Here is a 26424-nt window from a genome sequence, read left to right on the forward strand (position 1 = left end):
GTAATGCTACAAAATATTTCTATTTCAAATCAATGAGGTTCTTTTGATTCATTCTGAAAAATCAGTTAAAGTATCAGTTAAAGTTAAAGTTTCAGAACAGTATCAGTTTTCACAAAAAAAAAAAAACCTTTTCAACATTGATAATAAGATGATATGCTTCTCAAGCAGGAAATAAGCATATTAGAATGATTTCTGAAGGATCATGTGACACTGAAGACTGGAGTAATGATACTGAAAATTCAGTTTGCATCAGAGGAATAAATTATATTTTTAAATATATTAAAATAGAAAAGTTATTTTCTATTTTAAAGTTTTCTTTCCAAACTAAACAGTTAGAGCAGAAACAGTTGCAGCAGTTAACTAGAAACAGTGAGTGATATGAGGCGCTTCTGCAGGTGTGAGGGGTGAAACTGCCAGAGTGTGAAGGTGGAGGATAATGTGTCACACGGAGGATAAGGAAACAGCAAACACTCAGTGGAAACATCTGGAGGGCCTCCTGGTGGCTGCTGGGAATAAAACAGCTATTTGACTCAGTGATAAAGATGTGGTGTGCTTGCATTGAGACAGAATAGAAACACTATAAAGGGATAGTTCACTGAAGTACTAAAATAGTCATCATTCACTCACTCTCATGTCAGCCCAAACCTGTATGAAAATGCACAGAAAACAGCATCCAGTACAATTCTTCAAATCCTCATTCTGTGTTCCATGGGAAAGAAAATTCAGAGATGAGGGTGAGCAAATGATGACAGGATTTTTATTTTTGGGTGAACTATCCCTTTATAAGTGTGTGAGTGCATCCCTGGTAATGTCCTTCAGTGCTTGACAGTCACTGTGGCCTTGTCAAAAGCTGTCTGGGCCCTTGACGTCATGACCTGAAAAGCAAATGGCCTGAAGGCAGTCAGGCAGCTGGAACGTGTCACTGGATGTACCTGGTTTCTTAGACTGTGAAGATGGTGTTGGATGCATCTTGGCATCTCTGCTGAACCCATCTAGATTTCCTTTGATGGCCTCTAAGGCATCGTCACGACTCTTCTCCCCAGTCTGTACAAAAATAGCAATTTTGTTTTGAGTTTGGAGAAGCTGATATGCAAGAAAAGGTATATATCGTTAAGTCATACTAAAACTACATAAAAAATACTTTTGTTACTTCAAATATTTTAAGTATATATTTATAGTATGTATTTGTACATTTACATATATGTAAATGTATTTTAGTATACTAAAACTAAATTAAAATGAATAAAAACTATTCAGATATTTAATCTTACGATAAAAAAGACCAACAATAAAATTAAACTAACTGAAATTAAAACAAAATTTGAAAATATAAAAATAAACACTAATTTTAAATATTTATGAAAAACTATAATAGTATCTCAGTGATACTAAAATAACACTTTGTAAGACAGACTGTGATACAGCAGCAATAATAACTCAATATTACTTTAATAAACCTCTCAAACATTTTACATTTAGTCATTTACCAGAAGCTTTTTTCCAAAGCAACTTACAAATGAGGACAATAGAAGAAATCAAAATCAACAAAAGAGCAATATGCAAGTGCTATGACAAGTCTCGCTTAGCCTAAAGCAATACAAAGTAGCAAAGTTTTTTTTAAATTCTGTAATAAATAAAAAGAAAACAGAATAGAAAAAGAATAGAGCAAGATAGCGTTAGAGGCCTTTTTGCTTTTTGTTAATTGTATAATAAATAAAAGATAACAGATAGAATACAAAAAGAATAGAGAAGCTAGTGTTAGTAAACAAGAAGTTAGTAAATGAATAGAGTGCAAGTCTAAAAGGTTTTTTTTTTTTTTAAGAATAGAATTAGAATAGAGAGTGCTAGAGTTACAGGGTCAAGTAAAGATGGAATAGATGTGTTTTTAGCCAATTCTTGAAAATGGCTAAGGACTCAGCTGCTCAGATTGAGTTTTATTGCGTTTATATTCCCTATCAAATACTTCATTTGGATGCCAATATATTCTTGGAAAATAAACTGCATAATGGTTAAACCAAATAATACTAACCAAGCAATTATTTTATAATCACAACAGGTCTATTATTTAGAGTCAGTTTTATATCACATTGACTTGCTCACTTTGGGTTTGACGCTGCTCAGTAGGCGTAGTTTCTGTTTCTGCTCCTCAAACTGTCTTCTCTTCCGGTCCTCCTCCAGCATCCGCTGCTGCTGCTCCAGACGTTTTCTGTGGACACACACTGATCAGAGACGAGTTCTGGTGTACAAACAACTTTCCGGCAGCGTGAAAATGTAAAGCCTTACTGATGCTCCTCTGCCATCTGCTTCTGTAGGTCCGCAGGGAACTGTGGCCCCGGGCCCCTCATCCCCATGAACTGAGGCTGACCCATGAACTGCATCCCGGGAGTCTGCATTCCCATCGCCATCCCACCCTAGAAGCACGAGATCACGACAATGAGGACATCCCAATCATGAGAGATTAGCGATTCTGATGTCCAAATTTTTGATTGTTAACATATATCTTGGATGTTTCTAAATCAGACCTGCATTGGCATGGCACCAGGCATCTGTGCTCCAAAATTCATTCCCATCATGCCTTGCATGTTGGGCTGCATGACTTGGACCATGGGGAAGCCCTGCTGCTGTTGCTGCTGCATGGGCATCATTCCTGCCATTAAAAAAATGACAAGTTTAATAACATAAATATTGTTTTTCCATTTAAATGTTATACTGGAGAAACGTAACCAACACAATGATCTAATGTAAAAAGAGGCAAAATATAGACAAAATGTCAACTGCTTACCTTGCGGTGGTCCAATGCCCCCTCCTACAGGGTACATAAAACTAGAACAGAAAAGACAGACACATTCAATATTGTAGTCATTTACCAGGCTGCCCATTTCAAAGCCCTGAAGCTCATTTCAGTGTGAAGTTAATGTCTTTACACTATTGCCCTCCGCATTCAAGAGACGGAAGAAAATTTTTACTAAAGGCAACCAATCAATCATACAACGGAGAAAACATTTATGAAACAGCCCAAGTCCATTATTCTAGAAGGTTCTTCAAGTCATTGCGCCACAATGGAAATCAAAATCATTGCAATATTGGCAGTCCATTATGTTGCTCTCACAGGTAAGAAAAAAATTAAATAGAATAAATTCCTTATGGAATGAAGCCATGAAGTATGATTTTACAAAAACACTTACGATCAGTGGGAGAACCTACAACAGTAATATAAAAACAACTTCAATAAATATAAGTGATACTTGCTAGAGACCAAAATTTTCAAGCAAAAATTGGTAACAAAAATATTTTCGGTTTGGATTGATCAAAACAGTGATGCTTAATTAGCCCTTCTCCAATGACACGTTTTGACAACTTGGACGGGCTACAACAACAGATAAAAATGTGAGCAATGTGGACACACAACAGGCAAAAATGTTGACTAAAAATATCCTAGATTAGCAATATGTCAAATTTATTTTACTACAACTGGTTTAATTCATCACCTGAGAACATAGCATCCTGAAGAGCATTCAGAGTTGAATTACCCCAATTTATTTCAGTGTTTTTGGTAAAGAAAAAAGAAAGAAAGAAAACATCGGCTAGCAACTGCCGAATTATTATAATATTAATTTAAAAATACTTTAAACAATACCACAGAATTACTATGGTACATTTTACCTGATAAATTGAAGGGACAAATGATTCAAAAAGCACTACTGAGAATTGAAAAAACACTCTTCTTGTTGTGTTAAAACTTAAAACTCTTGCATTATTTCACATTTGGTGTCTTAATTGCAGAAGTAACTCATCCAGAGTTAGCCTAGTTTTGTTTGCTTTGCCAATAGTCTGAAATGTGGGCTAACACTCCACTGAGGTTCTCTGGCTCGGAGCGATGTGTCTGTCTATGTTGCATCTGTTCGCCTGCAGGCTCACGGCTTTGCAGCGCTCACAGAGACTGAGATACAACAGACGGAGAAGAAAAAATAAAACACTGGATTAAGGCAGATTAACATTCAAAGAGATATCGGCTGTGACATTAGGGTGGGGAGATCACATCTAGCCACCATTTTAAACTATTACTGCCACCATCCATCCATCCACCCATGAGCAAACCTGGTTATAAAACCTGAGAATGAGCTTTACTGACAGAACTTTGTCCTTGAGAAACACATGTAAATAGCAGATTTGATACAGAATATTAATGCATTCATAAAACTTATGCAGAGCATTTATAATAGACTATACCAACTGGACACTCCAATATTTTCTCTAAAAAAGTGTAACTGTATTAAGTAGATTTCCGATAAACTAGCATAAGCATATAGCAGGCAAATAAAAATATAGTAAGGAATAAATTTGCAAACGAATATAAAAAAACAACACAATCAATTAGCACATACTGCATTTAAATTAGTTAATCTCTGAACATATCTGAACAGTTATGAACCATTTCAGTTCAAAGAGCTGACTGCTTCAATATTGGTCATCTAGTCTAATATCCAATAACATACACCAAACATCCCATCTCATCTTATTAATTCATGATAGTAAAGTGCTGATCATCATAATCAATTAGGAAATCAAAAATCTCTCCTAGTCTTCAATTCCCAAACATCTTTGATTCTTCAATTCCCAAATAATTATTTGTTTTTGAATCAAAAAAGACTAACTCTCCATCACAGCTCTTAAATCTAATTATATTGCTTGTACATAATCAATTTTAATATATTATTAATTTTTATTGTCAATCCATTAGTTATAATCAAATAGCTTTCAAATGAAGATAATTTGACATTATTGTGGCAGCAGATGCGTAAATTACTGAACATCAGAAAAAGCTCCACAAAAAACACAATGGAACAACTATTCCTTAATTTTTATGAATTATTTTTTGTTCACTTTTTTTCACCACTCACTTTCTCTGCAAAAAAGACAAATGTGACTGATCACAAAATCACTCTATATATTTGAGTATTATAACTTGTGCCCGAGCGCTCTGAATTGCAAATGCAATGCTTTGCCAGGTGAGGTATCGAGCAAGTTTACAACATCAGACAAGCCATACCAACGCCATCTCACAACCAATTCGTACGTACTTTTACGAGGTGGCTAATTCGTACGAATTCGTGCGACCTCACTCATACAATTTTGTACGATTTATCTAGACCCCAGTGACGGGTAGATTTAGGGGTTGGGTTTGGGTAGTTCATTTGTAAAAATTCATACAAATTGGGTTAGGGTTAGCAAAATTTTTAGCAAAAATCATACAAATTCGAGTGAGGTCGTATGCATTTGTACGAATTAGCCACCTCGTAAAATATGTATGAATTGCCACAAAATCGAGTTGGCCACACATATAGTGCTGATTTTGTAACGCAATCATCAAAAAGAAAAAAAAGAGGTCGTGCAAAGGGGGGGGGGTTTGCCAAATTTAAGGTAGAGGCATATTTTTCCAATGAGCTTAGGTTGAATACTTAATATTCAACTTTTTAACCAAACAAACCTCTAAACATAATATAAACCTCAATAACGCAGGAGTCCCTAAATCCTTTTTATGCCGTCACAGATAATCAGCTCTTACCTTCCAGCACTCGATATGGGAATTTGAGAACTGTCAGAACCTTTGTGTTGGCTCCATGTGGATGGGCAGGCTTATTTATTTAGTGACTTTCAAACAGAATAACAGATTGCATCTTTGACATTGCTGTCTTCAGTCCTTTTTTCTGAACTCTCAGACCTGATAAGCATTTTTTAGGGTGTTGGCAGCAACAATACAGTTACACCTGTTCCAATAAACTCCCTATGCCCTCCACTGCAGCTGTTTGAGAGACGCAACCATATGGAAGATGCCTATCATGACTTCGGTCACCAGACTAAATCTAACTTCATGGAGCTGTTTTTTCTGCAAACTGCTAAATCCTGTTACATAATTATTGAAAAACTGCATCAAAATTTATTATTAAACAATTTGCAATTTTTCTCCTTTAATATAGCCTACAGCTTTAGCAGCTATTCAATTTGTCACTGACTTCACATGAGCATGTTCCTCATAATTTACAGAAGTGCCAAAAAACACGACAAAGTCCTTCCATGTAAATTCGGTTTATGCTGTTGAACTTTTACTATAACGCCAAAATAAAGCAGCTCTGTGTAGAGCGCCCTTGGTTATTTAGTTTCACGGCAGGTATCAGCATTACCTGGTGCTGCGCCGTTTGAAACTAGACATTCATTATTCAAACAGTTCAGCAGAGACTAAAGCCCTTTAGGTAAATAAAACATGAAGTTGGCCTTTCTATCCTTTCTGACAGTTATGTGGTCTACTTTATGAAAACTTTGGTACATTCAAAAGTGCCTTACTGGCCCGATATCATAATTTGTAAGCTCAGTGATACCCATGAGGGCGATACGATGTAGATCTAGTAAACTATATAAGCAACAAGAAATGCAACACTACATTTACAATATAGCTATGACTATATTTGGGAGCTGTTAAGATCAACATCACAGTCAGGACCTGATGCCTCATCTGCAAACATAAACCATGCTGGTCAGGGTGGCTCTGGTCTGGTCAACCCTTCTTTTTAACCTTGATACGAACCAAAAACACCATGGAGAATCTGAGATGTTTATCAGCTACCAAGAAACAATTTTAAATGTTTGAATCTAATATAATTTTGCAAGTTTTTGGAAGCAAGGATTCATTGAAAAGTTGAATTTTCTGGACATCACTCAAATCAAATTGTGCCAGAATGGACACTTTCAAATTATCATATTGAATATTTAGGCATGTTAGAACATTCACAGTGGCTCCTCAATTGCTTCGGGTTGCATGCAAAAACAAATATACTGCGCTAACAGTGAAGTCCAATTCATGAACAAATGAAAAGTTTTTTTTTTTTTTTTTTGTTTTTTATAAATTACTCTCTGAAAACACTCAGAAAGACTCTTTATTTCAATGAAAACTTTGCATGCTCAGGGTTTGAGAAACTTAAACCTGTATCATTACTTGACTGGTTTTCATATGAAAATGCGAAGTTAAAGATAACTGCAATATTTACAAATGAAAAAATATACATATTAAAACACATGAATACGTTTATGTGTACGTTCTGATATTTGTATTATCTGTGTGTATAGGGAAAGGTAGACAGGGATGCAAAACATTTTGGTATTAAAAAAAAAAAAAACATACAACGAACAATTCTGAAGAAAACAATGCGTTCGAATAAAATTGTAGGGCGTCATCAACGATTAGAACGTTCGAACAAACCTATATAGACTCCAAAAGGCTGTCTAGGAAGGCAGTACACTAGGTTTTGAGACACGGTCAACAAATGCTCGTTTCTGGGTGGTAGTCAGTCCCTTGACAAGCGGTATAATAATAATGAGGTTTCAGCATCAATATCGCCATGTATCCCCGTGTATGACAAAGGAAGGAAAGCAAAGGAATATAAAGTGACGGCTGATCATTGCGATGCAGTATGACAAGCGTCTCATCACCATCCCAGCTGACCAGCATCAGCCATTAACACCGCAGACGCTGCGCTAAATAAAGTGAAACTGTGCGCCACCAACGGCTGAATTTTCAAACAGACTCGTGAATTAACATATACTGACTTTAGCAGGTGTATACATGTAGACAAAAATAGATAACAGGGTGTTAAAGTGTGAATTTCTGTACCTGCCACCTCCCCCTGATCCGGGCCGAAGCGCCATCTTAAACAGCTCAGTGAAGTGACGTCATCCGAGACGACAGACCTGCGCAACTTCCGGGTCACTCCTTCAGCTGCGTCACCTTCCTTCCGACGTCGACTGCAAGCGTCTAAACTGATACATTTCAGTTCAATACTTTTTATATATGAATTCGTTTTACGTTTCGTCTTATCATATAGAAAATGTTTTCTTAATATAATGATAACCTTTGACATTTTTGTACAAGTTGTAAACGTAAATTTGAGTTATTGTGTTGTGTGTATCTTACATGTTATTATTATTTGGATGTTTTGTGAATGGCACAGTTTTTGCACTTGTTCCAGATTGCAGCGCCTGCGATCGTTGTAGTTCCCATATTGCACAGGCGATGGCGCCATTGTAGTGTATATGTATAAATGGTATTTATTATGTCTATGGTCCCACAGATCTGAGCTGGGCTCTGGTTTGTCCCAGGGGGCGCTGAACAGCCCTTTGAGCATCTTCAACAAAACCAGGGCCTGAAAAGTTTTATCTTTGGGCTTCAACAAATTGACAGTTGTCATTTCATATCTATTTCATTTTGTTTTCATTCTATATGCACTTGCAGCCCTGTTACTAAAATGTGAAACATTATATTTTAAAATTCTGATTTGTGTGATCGTGTTATTTTAGTATCATCGATATACTATTATAGTTTTATTAATATTTCAAATCATTTTTTATTTTTATATTTTCCGTGTCGATTGTAATTTTAGTTAAAAAATGTTGAAAATTTGTTGTGCTTTGTCATTTTTATAAGGTTTTTATTATTTTTAACATGTCTATATGGTCTAAAACAAAATAGGTTATTATATTTTATGTAATTTAATCAATTTAGTTTTCTAATAAGTTTTAGTAATAACCGTAATACTATTGATTTGATCTCTGTGTTTTCTAGCAATAAACTTTAAACAAATGAATGAATTAAAAAAAAAATAAATAGCCTATAATAAAAAATATAGCCTTATAAATAAACTAGGAAATATCTGAATAGTTAATATAGTTCAATTAAGTTGTCGCTCAGAGCTATTTGGTAAACACATATTTTATTGTATAGATAGATGTTGTTTCTTGAATATCAACAGTTTAAAGATTTTCCCTCCTTTTTTTTTTTTTTTTGTTGGAATAATTGTTTTTTGTGAGCATAAATTGATTAAAAAATAAACTACTATTAATTAAAATTAATTAAAATTGCCAATAACAAACACTATATGTAGTAATACAGTTTAAAAAAACATAATATTACATAATATATAACATAATATTACGTAATATATACACACACACAGACATATATATATATATATACAAACTGTTTTTTGTTATATATATATATATATATATATATATATATATATACACACACACTTTTGTACCATGGAAAGGGAGGTGTACTGAGTTTAGCTGTGTTAATGCATTGGACAAGATTGATATTTCTCTTCCACCCGAGCCCATTCAGCTTTCTGAATAGCCACCTTACATAACCATTAGGATCCATTGAGGAGCTATGAAGGACGCTGTTTCCCCACTGAGTGGTGGGTTTAGCTCGAGGCCAGTCTCGTCAGAGGGCCTGATGTGAATACAGGCAGGTTCCAGCAGTGGCTCTGTGACCCAGGTGAACATTAACCCACAACTGACTCAGAGCATCCCACCAATCACCATAAATCACCAGATCCCACAGCAGCAGCAGCAGCAGCAGCCACTGCTATCTGTCAGGACTGCCTTTTACTGTATGATCCGTCTCTGAGCTGAAAGGCCGAATGCATTCGCTCCCATTTAGACACAAAGCCCGAATGGATCCATTCTCATTCCAAAATCCACTATGCGTGTCTGTGTAGAGAATCGATCATTAAACTACCAAAGCATCACAAAGGCAGGAATGATAAATTCCTTCACACAGTTTGTGGGGTCATGAAAATGTCTGTTTACATACAGTTTCTCAGCTGTAATGATTTCATCTGAATGCAGTGTGTTTCCCCTTACTAGACGCGGAACAATGAGTGATTAATAATGACATTTTTATTCCTCTCTGCCACATTTGCCTCAAGACTTCCAGATGCTGTCAAGCTGGTAATGCATTAAGTGGTTTATGGTTAATTTCACTGACTCTATGTTTTCGGACATTTATGAACTGTGTGAATTCAGTGAGATTTGTGAACTGTCTGACAGTGGAATTTAAGATTAATAGTTATGAATAAAAGATCTATCTATCTAGCTATACAATTTATTTCACAATACAACAATGATGAATACGCACACACACATACATAACTTCATTATAATATAATATATAATATACATTTTGTTATAATTTATTAATTTAATTTTGTATGTATGTGCATATATATAATATACACAGTATTTGATATGTATATAATACATATATAATATTTAAAGAAATTATACAATTTATATATGCAAAAATCGACAAAATGTCTTATTTTGAAACTTATTTTGATATTATGAACTTCAAAGGCTAATTTTGATCTCAGTTTGAAACAGTGTTACCAATTAGCCCTGGCAGAGATTGGCCTCCTGACCTCTGACCCCTGCTGGGTTCTCCTGCCCATTAAAACCCTTTGGGGCCCAGCTGGAGTTGATGTAGTGCCCATTCTCTTCTGACCACTAAACACACAGCTACATTCAGTTTGTAACTTCCATTTTCTGTCCCTTTGTCCCTTCTCTCTGTTCTCTGTGTGTCCATCTTGCTCTCATGTTGACCTCTGAGTCTCGTTCAGAAGCAAAGAACCAGTCCTTCCCTACTGTGTCTGTTAAATCAATCAATATCTTACAAGAAACGGGCACGGGAAGATGAAAAAAAATTATTTTTCATTTTTTTCTCAAAATTGCATATAGAATATGGGCTTAATATATATATATATATATATATATATATATATATATATATATATGTATATGTTGAGATTGAAGTAAGATATATCTATTTCCCTACAGGCACTGCAGTTGTGTATATGTGCTTATAATATTGACTGACAAAAATCTGACAAATCATCATATGCTGAAAAAAGTAATATTGGTAAATCATTTTGCCAATATTAGCACTTAATTGTGTTTATGCCATTAGTCTTGTTAAAATACAAAAATTACAGGCCTGCATTCACAGCGCTGTCCTTGAATTGAATTAAAACAATAGTTATAATCATTGTTGTTGCTGTATTGTTGTTGTTACTTTGTTAACTCAGCACCTCCTCAGAATGCTAATAGGCTTTTCTCTCTCTCTCTCACTGCTCTTCTGCTCTTTTAAGGGCAGTGCAGTAAAAGAGAGCAGCAGTAAGATCTTTAGTGGCTCCCTGGGAGCAAAATCAAAGGCCTCATTGATAACCAAACAGGGCAACATCATTGGGTTACAAGTGTATACTCAGCAGGACACGCTCTTTCATAACTCTATGAGTGTCTTTAAGGCACATTCAAATGAAGACAAAAAACACAGAATAAGTGTAACATGGCTACAACTTGAGCTGCGATCGGCATGTCGTTAGCATCAAGCTAACAGAATTACTCAAAATATGCTATGCAATTATTTGTATGTGCTATTGGCTGATTATTACAACTAACAGACTATTTATTTACAGAATTTTTTTTTTTAATTTATTTATTTATATATTTTCAATTGCCTCATATGCATCTATTTAATTGTTTCACCCTTATCCTTTTTTATATGAAAAATCAAGCCTTTTTAAACATAAACCATTTTAATATTTATTGTATAAAACTGATTTATATCGATTTTAAAACAAATATACCACTGTCCCACATTTGTCTTGTCAAACTTTGAAAGGTTAGTAGACTTCATTAACAAGGAGACAGTTTAAGTCAAATGTGAAGAAACATCAGAAAATATTATTATTTTTATGAGCATAATTTACAGTCAAGCTGTATGAATTCACAAGTATGAAAATATTATTTAGAAAACACTAGCTATGAAATTACTGGGATTCAAATTATTACAGAAGTTTGAAATTTTCACCACCATCTTTTCTGCCAAGAAGGTTATTTTAAAAAGTGCATATGAGATGATTCCAGTGATGGAAATGAAATTTGTTAGTTGTGCTATTCTCACAAAAACCCACCCAAACTGGAGTAATGTCTACATACACAGACAAAATGTGTAATTGTGAATGAGGAGTTAATTACATAAAAATAGAAGACTATCACTAAAATTACAACTCTTGTTTTATTAAAAAAAAGCCTCTGTATTATAAGTAAATGTTGTGTGTGTTTTGTTTGAACGAAATGAGGTAAATTCATCTAATTACAGCATCATATTTGTCTTGAGGGAGCCATGTTTTCCCAGCATACTCTTCCACCCTACGGCATTGGCATGAGTTTCATTCCCATCAACAATATGCGGCTCATCCTCCAAGTTTAGTAATAGTCTATGTGGGGAATTTTAAAAATTGTTGTTTCAGACCTGTAGGAGGAAAACAAAAAGCAACAGGGAGGTTTTCTTCCAGACATGCACTCGATCCTCACTCGCGCTGCTGAACAAAATACAACACAACATATTTGAAATATCCAACATTTTTCCCAGACTCAATCCTGACATGATCCTAATCCTAATGAAAAGCACCATGGACACAAAATATTGTCCATTTTAATTCCTAAAATAGATTATTAAAGTGATATTTCACCCCATAAAAAATGAAATATCTGTCATAATTTACTCACCCTCACATTGTTCCCAACTTGTGTTGAACACAAAGAAGATATTTTGAAGAATATTACAGTTGACGGTAGCCATTGACTTGCATATTATGGGAAAAAATACAATGAAAGTCAATGGGTACCGTCAACTTTTTCAAAGTTTGGTTGCCAACATTTTTTTTAAAGTATCTTCTTATGTGTTCAGCAGATGAAAGAAACTCATACAGGTTTGGAACGACATGAGGGTATAAGTAAATGATGACAATTTTCAATTTTGGGGTGAACTATACCTTTAAGTTTGAGATCACCACAAGCTCTTCATCCTTAGGTTTACATGATTTAAGAAGATATATTGTTGCAGGAAGGAGAGGTTGGTAATGGGTTGGTAACACCCATGTCATAAAAATAATCGTCTTGAAAAGAAAAACTATACAGTTAAATTACATAATAGTTGGACAAACATACAATAATTCATACAATATGATTTACTTTTACATTTGAAATCAGAGACAGACCACAGTTACCAATCTTGAGAAAAAAAAAAACTTTACTTGAAACTTAAGAGCATAAATAATGATTTTAAAAGATTGATTTCATTTTATACAAAAATAATACAATGTGGACAGAATCACATTTTGTATAAATCCAGCATAAAACAGGAGAATAAACCAGCACTGTAACCTCAGGTCAACTGGCAGTGGGAACATAGTCAACAACATTAAACACAAACATTGCAGTGACCTTTTGACAAGTATTCAAACTCTTAGACGGGGACATGTGCTCTAGTTTCTTCAGTTTTAAAATTGTGGACATACATGCCAGCAAATGTGTAAAAAAAAAAGTCAAGAGCCACAATAAAAGCTATTTCACAATGCTTCCTGGTAGTTCAGAGTGGCGTGAGCAGGTAATACTGTTTAAAATGGCGAATGGGCTCAATTTCCCAACTTTTATGAAATTCCTACTGATAACCATTCTGCCGTCCAATTCGACAGGACGCACTGCGTATCTCTCCACAATGACAATGACAGTTTGATTGTAAGTCAATATTTAGATTAGAAAGGCACGTCATGATTCACGGCCGTTCCTGTCGATTTCGCAAAGATGGTGAGCAGCTATGCGGATGGAGTTATCTGGCTCTCTGAATCGACCGTATCTTAAATCCACTACTTCTGGCATACTGTGGAAGTCCTGGCACAGAAAGATGACTCTTATCTATCTGACGACGCTAATGCTAATAGTCAACATTGACAGTAGTGTCTATTTTAAAACCAGGCTTGGAGGGAGATCAATAGGTTCAGGTTTTGTTGAATGTGCTTTAACATTTATCTCACTTTTAAGATTTGACGTCAACAAAGTAGTCAAAAAAAGTCTGAAATTGCATATTCCGATACGTCATACCTGTTCCATAGATTGTCACATCGTGAATCACAGTTTAGACAGATAAAACAGCACACCACATGGACAATCGAATATTTACATCCTTCATACTAACGATATAATAATTGCTTGTATTTACATTCAACTGTACAGAACATTGTCTAAGCGTTGTCAGATCTCACGGAAGACGTCTTTGCATCAGTTACACGTCACAGAAACTCCTACAGATGCTTCTAACATTGGCTGATTGTCATTGTATCCACACAGTTCAATTATAATGTCTTCACTGGGCACAGTGCTCTTATTCCAGGTCTTTCTTCTCCTTGTATCTGTAGCTTTGTCTTGTGTTTCCTATTGGTTTGTTCTTCAGGATCACCCATGTTCCTCAATGCGTTTTGTCCATCACTGAGAAGTAAAATACTGTCACTAAAGTGTGTACCCTTGTTGATCGAACAACCTAACAGTGTCCGTTCTCGTCAGTCCTGCATCCCCTGGTTTATTGACTAACTCTCAACCACTCAGCCGCACTTATTATGGGTTTCCACAGATACGGGCGCGATGAGGGGGAATGGAGGTGGGGACGATGTTCTCGGCATCAAGGAAGTCAGGTGCTCACCAGGCCTGAAGCGGACACTGCAAAATAAAGATAGAAAGAGGAAACGGTCACATAAGCATTCTATAAGAGTGCGGAATTTCCTTATCGGCCACACCTGACCAAATATACACCTCATCCCTGTGCGTTCTTTCCCATTGTACCCAACGTTTTGTCGTATTGTTTGGGTGTTTTTGCTGTTTCTTTGGAGAGGGAGAGGCAGGTGACCCTGTCGTGACCCGCTGGCCGACAAACAGCCTCACCTGATAAAGGTGCCGGCCAGCTGCTCAGACTACACTCATTAGATGCAAGTCTCCAAATGGAGGTGAGTTTTTGTGGTGGAAAGCTCGGCAAACAGGAGGGTTATAAAGACTAAGCATGGTTTGTAATGTCCCCCTGAGCGCCCACTGCACCGCCCAGTCCAAATACAGCAGGCTGATAAGAGTTTGAAATTGCTCTCTCAGTACTGGGGGGGGTTGAGGAACCACATACCTGAGATATCTAAATGCTGTGTTTCCAAAAAGTGTTTCCATTTACCTCGCACAGGTGAAATATTTAGGAATTCTGCAATTTATCCAGAATTAAAGTCAAGATGTTGATAAGTGGAGCACATGCTGGTAGGAAGTTCAAGCCGTTGGGATCGGTGCTGGCAGCGTGGGAAATTAGGCATGTGAAAGCGGTGACTGCAAACCGCATTTCAGGCTAGAGCGGTCAGAGAACAGGGGAAAAGGGAAGAGGTGTAATTACGGCATACACTCCCGTCCACGACAGGGGAGCCGAAGGAGCATGATGGCTTTGATTAACAGTGAAGATCATTTCCTGACCGCATTGCTAAACTAGACTCAGAAGTGACTTTGCATTGAGAGTAAGGAAAGCGCGAGAAAAAATTAAAAAATAAAAATAATAATAATAAATAATAAAAATAATAAATAAAATTATATATATATATATATATATATATATATATATATATAAATGCTTTAATACATATATTATCTAAATATAGATAAAAATAAATTATAAAAATATATAAAATAATAAATACATATAATAAATATAATATCTAAATATAAAATATAAAAAAAATTTAAACATTTATTTCACTTAAAGAAAGAAAGAAAAAAAAGAAAGAAAGAAAAGAAAAGAAAAAGAGAAATGACAAAGAAAGGGAAAGGCGGTTTCATCAATCATGCCATGCTCAGGCTGGGATCACGGGTGACTGATTGGTCAAGCTGTTCAAAGGAAATAGGAATTCTGAGGAGTATCCACACGTTGACTCGCTTCACTGATTGAGATGTGCAACAAACCCAGCCAAACAAAAGACAGTGCAGCTGATTGGGTTTGTGCGCAGACTGAAATCACGTTGACTAAAAAAACTCACTGGTTTTTCACTGGTTACAGAAATACTAGTGATTAATGTGGTTTAGACTGGTGACCATTGCCTGAAAGCAATATTTTGAGTTACATCAAACATACATTAACATTAAACTTTACTGAGAGCATCTGTGACACATCTCGATTACCTGAATATAATTTTGCCTTATTTCGTAAATATAAAATGTGCAATCCACTTACTCTCACTAGTATAATGAGACTGATTATGGATTAAATTTAAACATGCAGTGTTTAAATTTAGCGTCTGCCGTAGTGCAAAAAAAAAAAATACTAAAATGTATTTAAAAAACATTTATATCATGTATTTACATATTTATGTGCTTAATAAAAATACTCTGCAATTGTACTTTTGGTATACTAAACTGGTATACTTAAAGTCTGCTAAATTGTAACAAGGAGTCCTCGTTACACATTACATGTTCTTACTATTATAATAACAATAAATTATGCATAATTACATGCAAGTAACCCTAAGCCAAACCATAATCCTAACCCTAACCATATAGTAAGTACATGTAGTTAAATTATTCAGTACTTAAATGTATAATTACACAGTAACAAGAACCCCAGGTGAAAAACAAGTACACTTCCATAATATACTTAAAGTGCTATATTTTTGTGCACTAATTTTGTACTTAATATACTAAAAATGATTCTTTAGTACTTCTTAAGATAAACTTAAGATCATCTAAGTGTACTCAACTGTGCTATTTTGAGACACCATGAATAAGAACTAAAATGCACTTTTAACATACTATCTCTGTATTTAAAAAATGTATTTAGTTACCACTTGTAGCACACTTGCTCAAATAGCACAGCTGAGTACACTTAGATCTTAAGTTTATCTAAAGAAGTACTAAAGAATCATTTTAAGTACAAAATTAGTGTGCGAAAATAGAGCACTTTAAGTACATTATGGAAGTGTACTTGTTTTTCACCTGGGAAAGTGTAACCCACATAATTTTGTACTTAACGCACTTTAATTGTGAGGAAGTAGTGCTGAAATCCAACTAAAGACATACTTAAGTATATTTGATTGTGCTAAAGTGGAACTATTGCAAATATACTTTAGGTACACTATAAATATTTAGCATTTAAAGACTGATATTATTCAAAGATCATACAATCATCATCAATAGTGATATTAAAACACATTTTAGGCTTAATATTAAGAAATATGCATTGTGCACAAGTAGTAATCCAAATAATGTTTAATTATAATTTTCATATCAGTAAGTCTCGAATGATATGTCAGTAAATATGTTAACAGATTTGAACTATACTTAGAATGAAATAAATTTTTACTAGGGTGTGCTAACTTGAGATCTGTGAAAATGTCTAATGTTCTAATATCTAATGTTATCGTTTTTCATTTGTGTTTTTGTAGTCACCACTATTACTTTGCCCCAGTGCAGGTCAAAAATATAGCAGACAAGCAGAAACTGAAATAGATGAATAGTAGATGGCTTAAAAGGTTTGTGGATCAAGTGATTAGTATCTTTGGAGCATTAATGAAGCTCACAGTTTACAATTCCATCCCACGTGGCCTTATTTCCCAATAAGAAGCATGCACTGAGAACCCACTGAATAAACCAATCAGCTCTGTTAGAGCGGATCCAAGAGACGTTAATGCATGTTGCTAAATGTTGTGGATGACTGACCTGTTTGCTGGAGGACATTGAGCTCAGTGTACTGAGGCTGTTGGCGTCTGTCACCACCATGGCAGAGGGAAACCGAGACGAGTGAGAATACTGGGGCGGCTCCTGCTTGTGTTGGTACACTGTGAAGATAACAAACAGACAGTCATTTGAAAGAATTTGAATTGATCTTGACTAGATGAGTAGATAGTGGACAGAGGAATTGGACTGACTGTGTGAGTGTGAGACGGAGGCCATGAAGGGCTGCTGGCTCATGTGGCCGGGTGATTGTTGCATGAGCTGCTGGTGCGAGACATTCAGCTGCTGCGAGAACTGCACCGGCTGCAACGCTGCCAGACTGCCTGCAACGCTGTTGATGACAGGTACCGTCTGCGCCTGCGACGTGTTCAAACCTGGATGCGAGAACAATGACGTGTCAAGTGAAGAATGCATGACGAATCTGAAATGGAAAGCAAGGTGGTTGGACACTCACTTTGTGCGATGGCCATGACTCCAGAAAGGGGCATTATGAGGTTGGGGGTCTGTTGGTGCATGTGGTGGGATGCATGGATGTTGGTCAGGGTGCTGACTGGAGGAAGACCTCCGCCTGATACCGAGATCTGTGAAGAAAATGCACCAATTGAATGACTCGAATGCTTCTGTCACAACTGTTTCAACTGTACTCTTATCTTAAGAAGGTATCGGAGCACTGACAGAGACACGGAGCTTTATTTGAATAAGCCGAGTTGAGAGGAGGCCATGCTCAGACAACCGTCTGACTGCTCAGATAAGCTGCTGTCATACTCCCTTCCTCCTACGCTGACTTCCGCCTCCCGTTGACAGAAACGCACCCTAAACCATGATGAATTTGACCTGTAGTGTAACACCGCAGCCTTGCCAGAAAAATTAATGCATAGAAAATTGTCCTAAAACAAAAAGCTACATGAACATCTCGCCCAACTCAAACATTAGTATTCAGATAAGCAACTCAATTGAGCGCCAGTGTCACTCAACCAACAGAGAACAAGCACAACTCCACCCTTCCCCTCCTCTGCAGGGCATTTAATCAATACAAACATAATGTTTCTTTGTCAGGTTTGTTGGCACAGCCATGGCCGTGCCCCTTTCTCACTACCACCGGCTAACATTTGCTAAGATTGGCCCTGCGGTGCAATGTGGGCCAAGGCCTACTGTCTGCTTCTAGGTTTAGCACAATGCAGCGTTTGTAAGCCCACTTTGGGTGAAGGTAATATCTGTGTCAAAAGCAGATGTGATGTTATCTTATCAGGGCTCAGAAGTGCTCACCATCTTGACGTCAGGTGACAGGAGGCTGTGGCTGGGGTCCAGAGCCCCTGGAGAGACCTGCTGTAACACTGACTGACTGGTTGACATGGCATTGCTGCTATGGTGGTTGATCGTTGTAGAGGAACTGACTTCACCAGGACCTTGCTGGCCGTACCGGACACCTGTTGAGGGAGAAAGCAAGAGAGAAAATGGTCAGATTTAGTCTCCTGACCTGTCTCCGGTCTGTATCTGTTGGTCGCAGACAAGTTAGAGCAGAGCAAACAACCTGGGGCCTCTGCACCTGGTCCCTGAACGGTCAAGGTCATTCGAATGTGTACATATGGGTTGTCTGCAATTCTAAAAACTATGCCGCGCTGACCGTATACTAATATACGTCACGGTCCAAACCTTCTCCTGGAGGGCATCCCACACATTAAGGTCTTCTGGATTACCAGAAACCTCCAGGGAGGTGTGTTGGCCCTCCAGGAGCACGACTGGACACACCTGATCTACGTGAAATAAAGCTTTATGAGGAAATTATGCCTTAACTCTCTGTTTTATCTTCTGTGGGAACTCTTGACCATTCTGGGCCACAGGAATCCAGCCTGTCTCCTATCGAATGGATGTTTACCAACCCAAAGCGCCACAGATATGAACAAGGTAAACATTACTCAATTAATGCTAATGTTAGACACATTTTTCAGTCCTAAAGATCTTCACTCCTAGATTCAAATACCAGGGTGACCAGCCAAGCAAGATGATGGCATGGCCAAATGAAATACACCTTTATTTGGGACAGCCTCTTTCCCTGAGTGATGCACCAAACAAAAAAGCCAAATGACCAGCAAAACAGCAAAAAATAACAAATATCTCATAACAAATCAGTTGATCCATCTGTTGTCTTTCATTGTGCAGGAGAACTCTGCAGACACAACTTTGTCCCCCTTTGCACACTTACACATTGCCAGCTCTCAACTGTGTCTTGTAAACACCAGCGCAGGACAATAAAGCACTCCATTGGGCCTACAACCTGCTCAGCACACAATGGGCCAGCAACCATAAACAGTCTTTACTTTACTACCGCGCACCCACTAAAAGTGTCAGGGAGAGAGAAGGCTATTGTCTGACTCCGTCAGGCATTCACTCGGACTGCAGGGATCTCCTCTCACGCTCAGTCATTTAGGTCTGCTCTGTCTGGGCCATGCTGACCAGCAGGAGGGCTCTGTTTCTCAGGGAACCAGGAACCAAAATACAACCTCCGAGAACACGACATAAAAGTTACATGGAATGGTCTCATAAACTAAGTCTTAATTACGCTATTCAGAAAAGCAACAAATGCTGATTGCAATATCTAGACAATGTACAAGGTTATCAGCTGATGCGATATTCTCAAAATAGCTAAATACTGACTGATCAGTCACCTTGGGGTGTGTTTCCTAAAAGAAGTGTTTGCAAACTATGGTCGCAAGTTCCACTTAATGACAGAACTTGCAACCATTGTTGCTTTTGGGAAAAGCACCCCTGAACAATGCATTGGTCTGTCACTTCTTATGAATCTGTTGTCTTTTGTTTAACAATGCGCTTTGTAATCGCCTTTTGGTATAGCTAGATCGAGATGTAAATGCAAAAATTGCTACCTTGGTTAACCTTGGTTAAAGGGCAGAGGGCGGTGGGAAATCCTAAAGGGGGTGGTAGCAGTAGACTTCAGCAGGTTTTAAAAGGTTCAGCTCTCCCTGGGAAGCATGTAATATCAAAGCCTTGCTCTTCATCCCCAGGCAGTGCTCATTATAGCATTGCCGCATATGAGAGGCCTCCTGGGTCTTAGCAGGACGTACGCGGCCTTTCAGCCTTTCCGTGTCCCCCAATAGACCAAGCAAGGACAGTTGAACTCTTCTGTCCTCTGCTTGTCCTTTGCTATTACATTCAGGGGAGGGGCCATATTACTTAAAGGCTAAATTTTCTAGTTTCCTTGCTCATGGCGTGACAGTCTCAAATTAAAGTTTCTTTAGTTTCAAAGATTAATAGCTACAGTTTGGGGCTGATGACAACCGCTCCAACATATTTTTCCTAGATGGGATCAAAGAGCATTCTGGAAGCGGTTTGCTTTCTCAACGGCACCACAACACAAACACAGGGAAGATCACAGCCGGCCCCCAAAAGCACATATCGGTTGACCTTCCAGCAGTGGTGAAATGGCCTGTCTGTTATCAACAGGCCAAACCAGAATCAATAAAAAAAAAAGTAGTCTCTCTCTGATCTGACCTAGTAACGACCTCTTTAACAAAACCTGGGTTGCGTAGTTTCCGAGAGGGGGGCTGAGACCGGGAATCACCCGGTACCCTCCATACCTTGAGCAGAAGGAGCTCATCAGTCCTGTCTGGCCCAAAAAGACCCAATAGTCCAGCGGACAGCTCCTGCTGTTCTGCTCAGAGCCCAGCCACTGCTTCTATAAAGGTGAGAGGGGCTTTGAGGTGTCCCTCCCCCTGGCCCAGCAGAGATAAATGAACCTCGGTTACAGTTACTACAGTCTTCTAATATGCCACAAACAATAGGATTCCCTGCTGGGAGAGGGTAAAGAGATCAGGGAAGAGGGGAGTCCCTTATCAAAGGCCTGGGAGATGTAGTAGCCAAGGATTTTAATTGTCAATTAAGCATGCATAATACAGGCCGTGGCCTGGCAACGTGATGAGGGGTCCTGCTGTGCCATTCTTGTCAGGCCAGCTTCTGACACCAAAAAACAGCTGATGCTGCTGGCAGGGACACCTTGTAAGTCCCTCGACTAGGAGCACGGAAGAGAAGACCGACCCCATCTTGTTCCTCCCCCTTCCTATCCAAATGAACACCCAACCTGAGGTCACTGACTGGTCAGGTGTGCAAAGGGAAACACCACACGCAAACAGACAAGCCACTCATTGCCGTGCCACAGGCCCAGAAACAAGCAACACACCCACGGCAAAAGCACTCGGACTCAAACAAGAAAGAGCAACAATAGGTAATAAGCTGGTTGAGTCAAAGAGTGTGTTGCTTTTACTGCCCAAATCTTGCCATATCAAACTAAGTCAATAAATCTTTCTGGGAATACAATTCATTAGATAACAGAGGAGTGCGGCCTGCAGTAAACCGCAGTGACTCTACAGGTAAAACTAGGCCTCGAGAGTGAGCTGAGTCGCATGACCCAAGGATGACCCTGAGTCCCGTCCAAGGGTGGTTGCTCTTTGTGTCTCACTCTTGCCTGCTGACTTCAGTAGAGCTGAGATTGCAGGTACAATGCAGATTGTTCTTGGTGTGTGTTTCAAAGCTGGGAATAACAATGCCATTTGCTCAGCTCACTCTGTCACTCTCATTGATCACTGCCGCTTTCCCTCTGATCTCATCAACTACGTCATCTCTTCTTCAACTGCTGGAATGATGATGATGAAGACTGTCCTAGTTATCATTGCCAGACTATACCGTCAAAACTTTAGCCACATTCACAGGCTAACAGGAATATCAAATAATATAAGTGAGATTACAATGAATGTGTCGGTACCTTGCATCTTACTTGGTGGGGAGTTGCTGGTTTGTGGGTGATGTGGGGAACTGTGTGCAAGAAGGGAGTTCAGATTGTGTGTTGGCCCACTATAGGCATCCATAGCCAGTTTTTGTCTAAAGGCCTCTTCCTTTCTCCTGTTGGCAAACCAGTTGTAGACTCGCACCTCCGTGACCAGGTTGGAGCCAAGCCCGTGAGCTTTAGATGGCGATACTCCTCTCTGGAGGCATTCAGCTCTAAATATAGTCAAGAGAAACATATTAGCATAACTGGGATTAAAGTGAGGAAGTAGTTTTGGCATTCATAGCAAGTCCATCCGTACCGGTTGCACTCCTCCACCAGTGCCTCCCTCTCCTCTTTGCTGGGGTTCTTCTGACGTTCGTAAGCCTGGTAAAGGATCTGTTGAGATGCAGGCCCCCATTTGAAGCGGTTGCGTCTCAATTTCTTGCATGCAGGTTCAATGCCAGTATCGTCCCCTGACTGCCCCATGCTCTGCCCCATGCCCTGCCCGGACTGACTGAACTCGGAGAAAAAAAGTAGCACCTGATCCTGGTTGGCTTTGTCGGACATGTTGCTGACAGAGCCTTGCGAGACCTGGTTGAATTCTGAAACATAAAAGTGAGGGATTTTAGTGTCACTTGCAGAATTTTCATATAAACATTCAGGGTGTGATGTTACACCACACAACCATGTGTGATAACCTTTGTCCCTTGGTCATAATTTTATATGATTGTACTCTTTATGTGTCATTGTGCTTTTTATGACAACATAAATACAAAAATGGGTGACAAAGGTGATGCAATAAGATGAATTTTTTTTTAAATGTATAGTAGGCATCTCTCTTGAAATCTAAAATTGCATCATTTTGGAAAAAAAGGAATGTTTTTTTGTTGTTGTTTTTTCTACCTGAAAGTGTTGCTTGATACTGTTCAGTTTCCTTCAGTTGAACCAGTAAGTTTAATATTATTCAAACTGTAAGAAAACTGTCATGCAGCAAGAAACACAAATATTAACTTACGTCGCAAGATCTCCCGCTGTTTCCTGACGTACCAGGTGTACAGCGCCGCGCGTTTCTGCGTCTTCATAGGCGTGCCTTTATTCAGGTGCTGCGACAGGTGCGACTGATTGAGGCCTGTCACATCCACCACCTCGCGCTGAGGGATATTGTGCTGCTGCATGTAGCTTTTGATCATGCGGGCCGCGCGCCACGGGTCCTCCCTGAAAAGATCGGAAACACAAAACATAACACGCTCATTTTATCTTATTAGTCTGCTTTTAATTGTTGGTTTCGCTTATTTCACATTTATGATAGCGTATTTATAATCTGTTTAACATGTTAAGTTCTGTAAGTGCGGTCAATTGTCCCCAGCGCTAATAAACAATCGTTCATCAGTGTATTCAATAGGTTGTAAATAATTCCAAAGGTTAAAGACTTCATTGCGTGCGCGTAATTCAACCACTGATTTAATTACAAAAGGACAAGTTAGAGACAAGTGAAGGACTTAACGGCAGCTGTATATTGTTCACCAAGAACATTATAAATCCATTTCAAAACAAAATAGCCTACTCGATCATAAAGTGTTCAACATGGTTTGAAACTTTGCTTTAGCGAGAAGAAAATATTGCATCAGTCGAAAATGGTTGGTTTAAATTAGAGAACAAATTTGATATGACTTTTAAAAGTCGTATAGGCTAAATGTAGCTTAATAAAAATGTAAATACGGTATTATGATATTAGCTGCAAAATAATATTTTTACTCATCAATACAAAGGTGCTGGATACTAAGAACTTTATTCATAATAGGCTGAATTAAAAATGCCGTTCACATACAGCTTTATCTAGTGAATTTGAGGTTAATAAAACGAAAATATGATATATATAGCTATATATATATATATATATATATATATATATATATATATATATATATATATATATATATATATATATATATATATACACACACTATAAAAGAAAGAAAGAAAGAAAGAAAAGAAAAAAGAATTAGGCTACTCGGAAACATCTGAGTGCGTAGGCTGTGGATAAGATTGCTGTTAATTCAACAAAATAATTAGCCTGATCTATTAGCCTAGCAATTAGCCTATATTACGGATAGCTTATTAAAGAGCGGTGTAATGTTTGTTATTAAGTAAAAATCAGACTCAAAAGGTAGCCTATTAAAACGAAGAAAAGCGAGCAAAGCATTGTCAAAAAGCGGCTATAGTAGGCTATTGAGGCAGGCCTGTAAAACGAAATAAGGTCTTACCATTTTTTAGGTTAGGCTAAACTTCTGCTCCAGAAATCTGTCCAAACGCTTTGATTTGGAGACTGACAAGACATATGTCTGTGTGCGAACTTGGTTTATAACTTTCGACAATGAATAACTAGATCTCCATTCACGCTAATCATTCGTCACTGTGTGTCTTTCAGTTGATGATTTATAGGAGAAAATTAATAACTCAACTCCACGTGCTTTAGTTTTGATTTTCAACTTTATTTCGTGACGTTGACGCTACTGTAAAGATTATAGAAATAGCCTATGCTTATAATAAAAAAAGTATAGGCTAATGCAATTAGATTTTCATTTATAGCCGTGTGATATTTTTACAAGTAGGCCTATTGTTTTTAAATAAACTACATTAAAATAATTATAGTGATAAATAATAGTAATAGGCTAATTATAGTTTGGAAATTATCACGAATATTTTTACATGGCCTAAAATAGGCTATAAATGTAGGCCTAATAGCTTTTCTACGAAATCAGACACTGAAATCAGAGGACAGTGCGCGTGTTTTTATTTTCTTTCGTGCAGAGGTGGTTAATAATAAATAGATCTTCTTTAGTTGATATATCTCTAAGCTAAAGAAATAACTCACGTAGATAATTAGTAACCAGAATGTGAAAAGAGGAAACACTGGCGCGTGCTTTTAAATTTGTAAACACCGGTAAGTAGCCTAGATTTAGGCTATCTTTTCAGAAAAATCATCTCTGAATTTCGTTTCCGTGATTTCAGGCAAATTTTACGCTGTTAAAATGTTTTCTTCGGTAGGAACTACATTTGATTGATCTATTTAACCTGTCACAATAATTTCTGCTATTTATAGGCTACTACTAAATGTTATGGGTTTTCAAAACTTGAGTCAGTATAATTAGCCTAAATTAAAAGTGGTAGGCTATTTAAAAAAGGGTTTGATTTTCGGAGGCAGCAATTCAACTTTTCTATTTTAGAGGATTATGTTTTACAGTAGCCTATATAGCGCGAATTAGTTTTTAGCTATTTAGCACATTTTTAGTGAATGTGAATTTTCTCATGATATTAATACGAATTAATAAACGTTCTGTAGGCCTATTTAATCCTAATGACAAAAGTAGCTGCTTGTCATAAATGTCACAGTAACAGTCGGCCTTTTACTGCATTACAGTACAATATCAGTTCAGCTACTCCTTGCTTGTTTTTTTTTTTTTTTTTTTTTAACATGTATCTCTTTAATTAGTGTATAAAGCAAGCGATAATAGCAGAAGCAGAAACTTACGCCAAAATTCGCTCGATTTCTGCCCTCTGCTCCGCTGCTTCCTCTGTGTTTTGAGACTGCAGCTCTTTCAGTATCGGCGGTGTATCGTAATCATCCCCGTCCTCTGAGCCCTCATCCCCTGATAACTTCTCTTTACCGTGTCCATTGGTCAGCGTGTGAAACACCGGCTTTGTATCCGTATCACTGAGTTTGGAGCCGGAGGGGGACATCTGCAGACTGTCCAGTTTAACTCCAAAAGCGCTCGGGCTCGGGTCCAGGTCTTCCAACGCTTGCAGAAGCACATCTTTAGTAACTCCAGAGTCCAACAAGGCGCTCAGAAGCTCCTGTTGCAGAGATGTCAACTTAGAAACCATTTTTGCAAACATCTAAAAGTTTAGTACGCAAGGAGGTTTCAAGAGGGAAATGCAGTAGGCTATGTGAAATTTCCCCTCCTCACGCCTCCAGTGAGCTCCTCCAAAGACACCTGCTCCGAGAAGTTAGGCCACTTCCCTGTGGGACTGAACGATATAACTTGCCATGATGCTTTCAGAGGGCAGGCGATATAAAATATGGTAATGAGTGGGCGGCTGCTCAGGGCCTTTATGCAAATGAGCTTTTCTGGGCGGTATTGACTGTTTACACACTGCCTGTTATCAGCACAACTCTGAAGAACTTTGGACTCTGTCGACTTTGGTTAATGCAGGCTATAATAATA

General features: G+C 37.8%; 2 protein-coding genes across 11 annotated transcripts in view; both read right to left on the bottom strand.

Annotated features, from left to right (window-relative positions):
* synrg (synergin, gamma) overlaps window positions 1-7798 on the bottom strand; it is a 49284-nt gene extending 41486 nt beyond the window's left edge. For 8 of the 9 annotated variants that reach the window (XM_058799132.1, XM_058799131.1, XM_058799130.1 and 5 more), the window contains exons 1-6: window positions 7667-7798; window positions 2783-2823; window positions 2523-2647; window positions 2284-2411; window positions 2101-2206; window positions 933-1044 (exon numbers count right to left, since the gene is read on the bottom strand). In XM_058799132.1, the coding sequence (XP_058655115.1) occupies window positions 933-1044; window positions 2101-2206; window positions 2284-2411; window positions 2523-2647; window positions 2783-2823; window positions 7667-7701 (547 nt within the window). In that variant the 5' untranslated portion in view covers window positions 7702-7798. The remainder of the gene's footprint in view (window positions 1-932; window positions 1045-2100; window positions 2207-2283; window positions 2412-2522; window positions 2648-2782; window positions 2824-7666) is intronic. The other variant, XM_058799133.1, reaches the window with a different exon arrangement.
* A 5053-nt stretch (window positions 7799-12851) lies between these two features.
* Window positions 12852-26230, bottom strand: hnf1ba (HNF1 homeobox Ba). 2 transcript variants are annotated; one of them, XM_058745411.1, is made up of 9 exons: window positions 25731-26230; window positions 23214-23413; window positions 22518-22800; window positions 22208-22431; window positions 18688-18848; window positions 17876-18002; window positions 17616-17795; window positions 17407-17525; window positions 12852-14391 (listed from the first exon to the last, which is right to left on the bottom strand). In XM_058745411.1, the coding sequence occupies exons 1-9, from the start codon at window positions 26093-26095 to the stop codon at window positions 14371-14373; spliced, it is 1680 nt and encodes a 559-aa protein (XP_058601394.1). In that variant the 5' UTR covers window positions 26096-26230; the 3' UTR covers window positions 12852-14370. The 2 variants fall into 2 exon arrangements, with proteins under 2 accessions (XP_058601394.1, XP_058601393.1); XM_058745410.1 differs by having other exon boundaries at window positions 22196-22431; window positions 25731-26228.
* Window positions 26231-26424: the final 194 nt, after the last annotated feature.

Source organism: Onychostoma macrolepis, chromosome 15 (genome assembly GCF_012432095.1).
Source record: "Onychostoma macrolepis isolate SWU-2019 chromosome 15, ASM1243209v1, whole genome shotgun sequence".
Taxonomy (NCBI): domain Eukaryota; kingdom Metazoa; phylum Chordata; class Actinopteri; order Cypriniformes; family Cyprinidae; genus Onychostoma; species Onychostoma macrolepis.

Bases quoted from the DNA above. Each gene is read 5' to 3' on its own strand.
- hnf1ba (XM_058745410.1), bottom strand. From the start codon at position 26,095: ATGTTTGCAAAAATGGTTTCTAAGTTGACATCTCTGCAACAGGAGCTT. The intron at 22,432-22,517 runs GTACGGATGGAC...GACTATATTTAG, and splicing joins CTGGTGGAGGAGTGCAACCG to AGCTGAATGCCTCCAGAGAG. The intron at 14,392-17,406 runs GTCAGTCATCCA...TTTATTTTGCAG, and splicing joins CAATGTCCTCCAGCAAACAG to TGTCCGCTTCAGGCCTGGTG.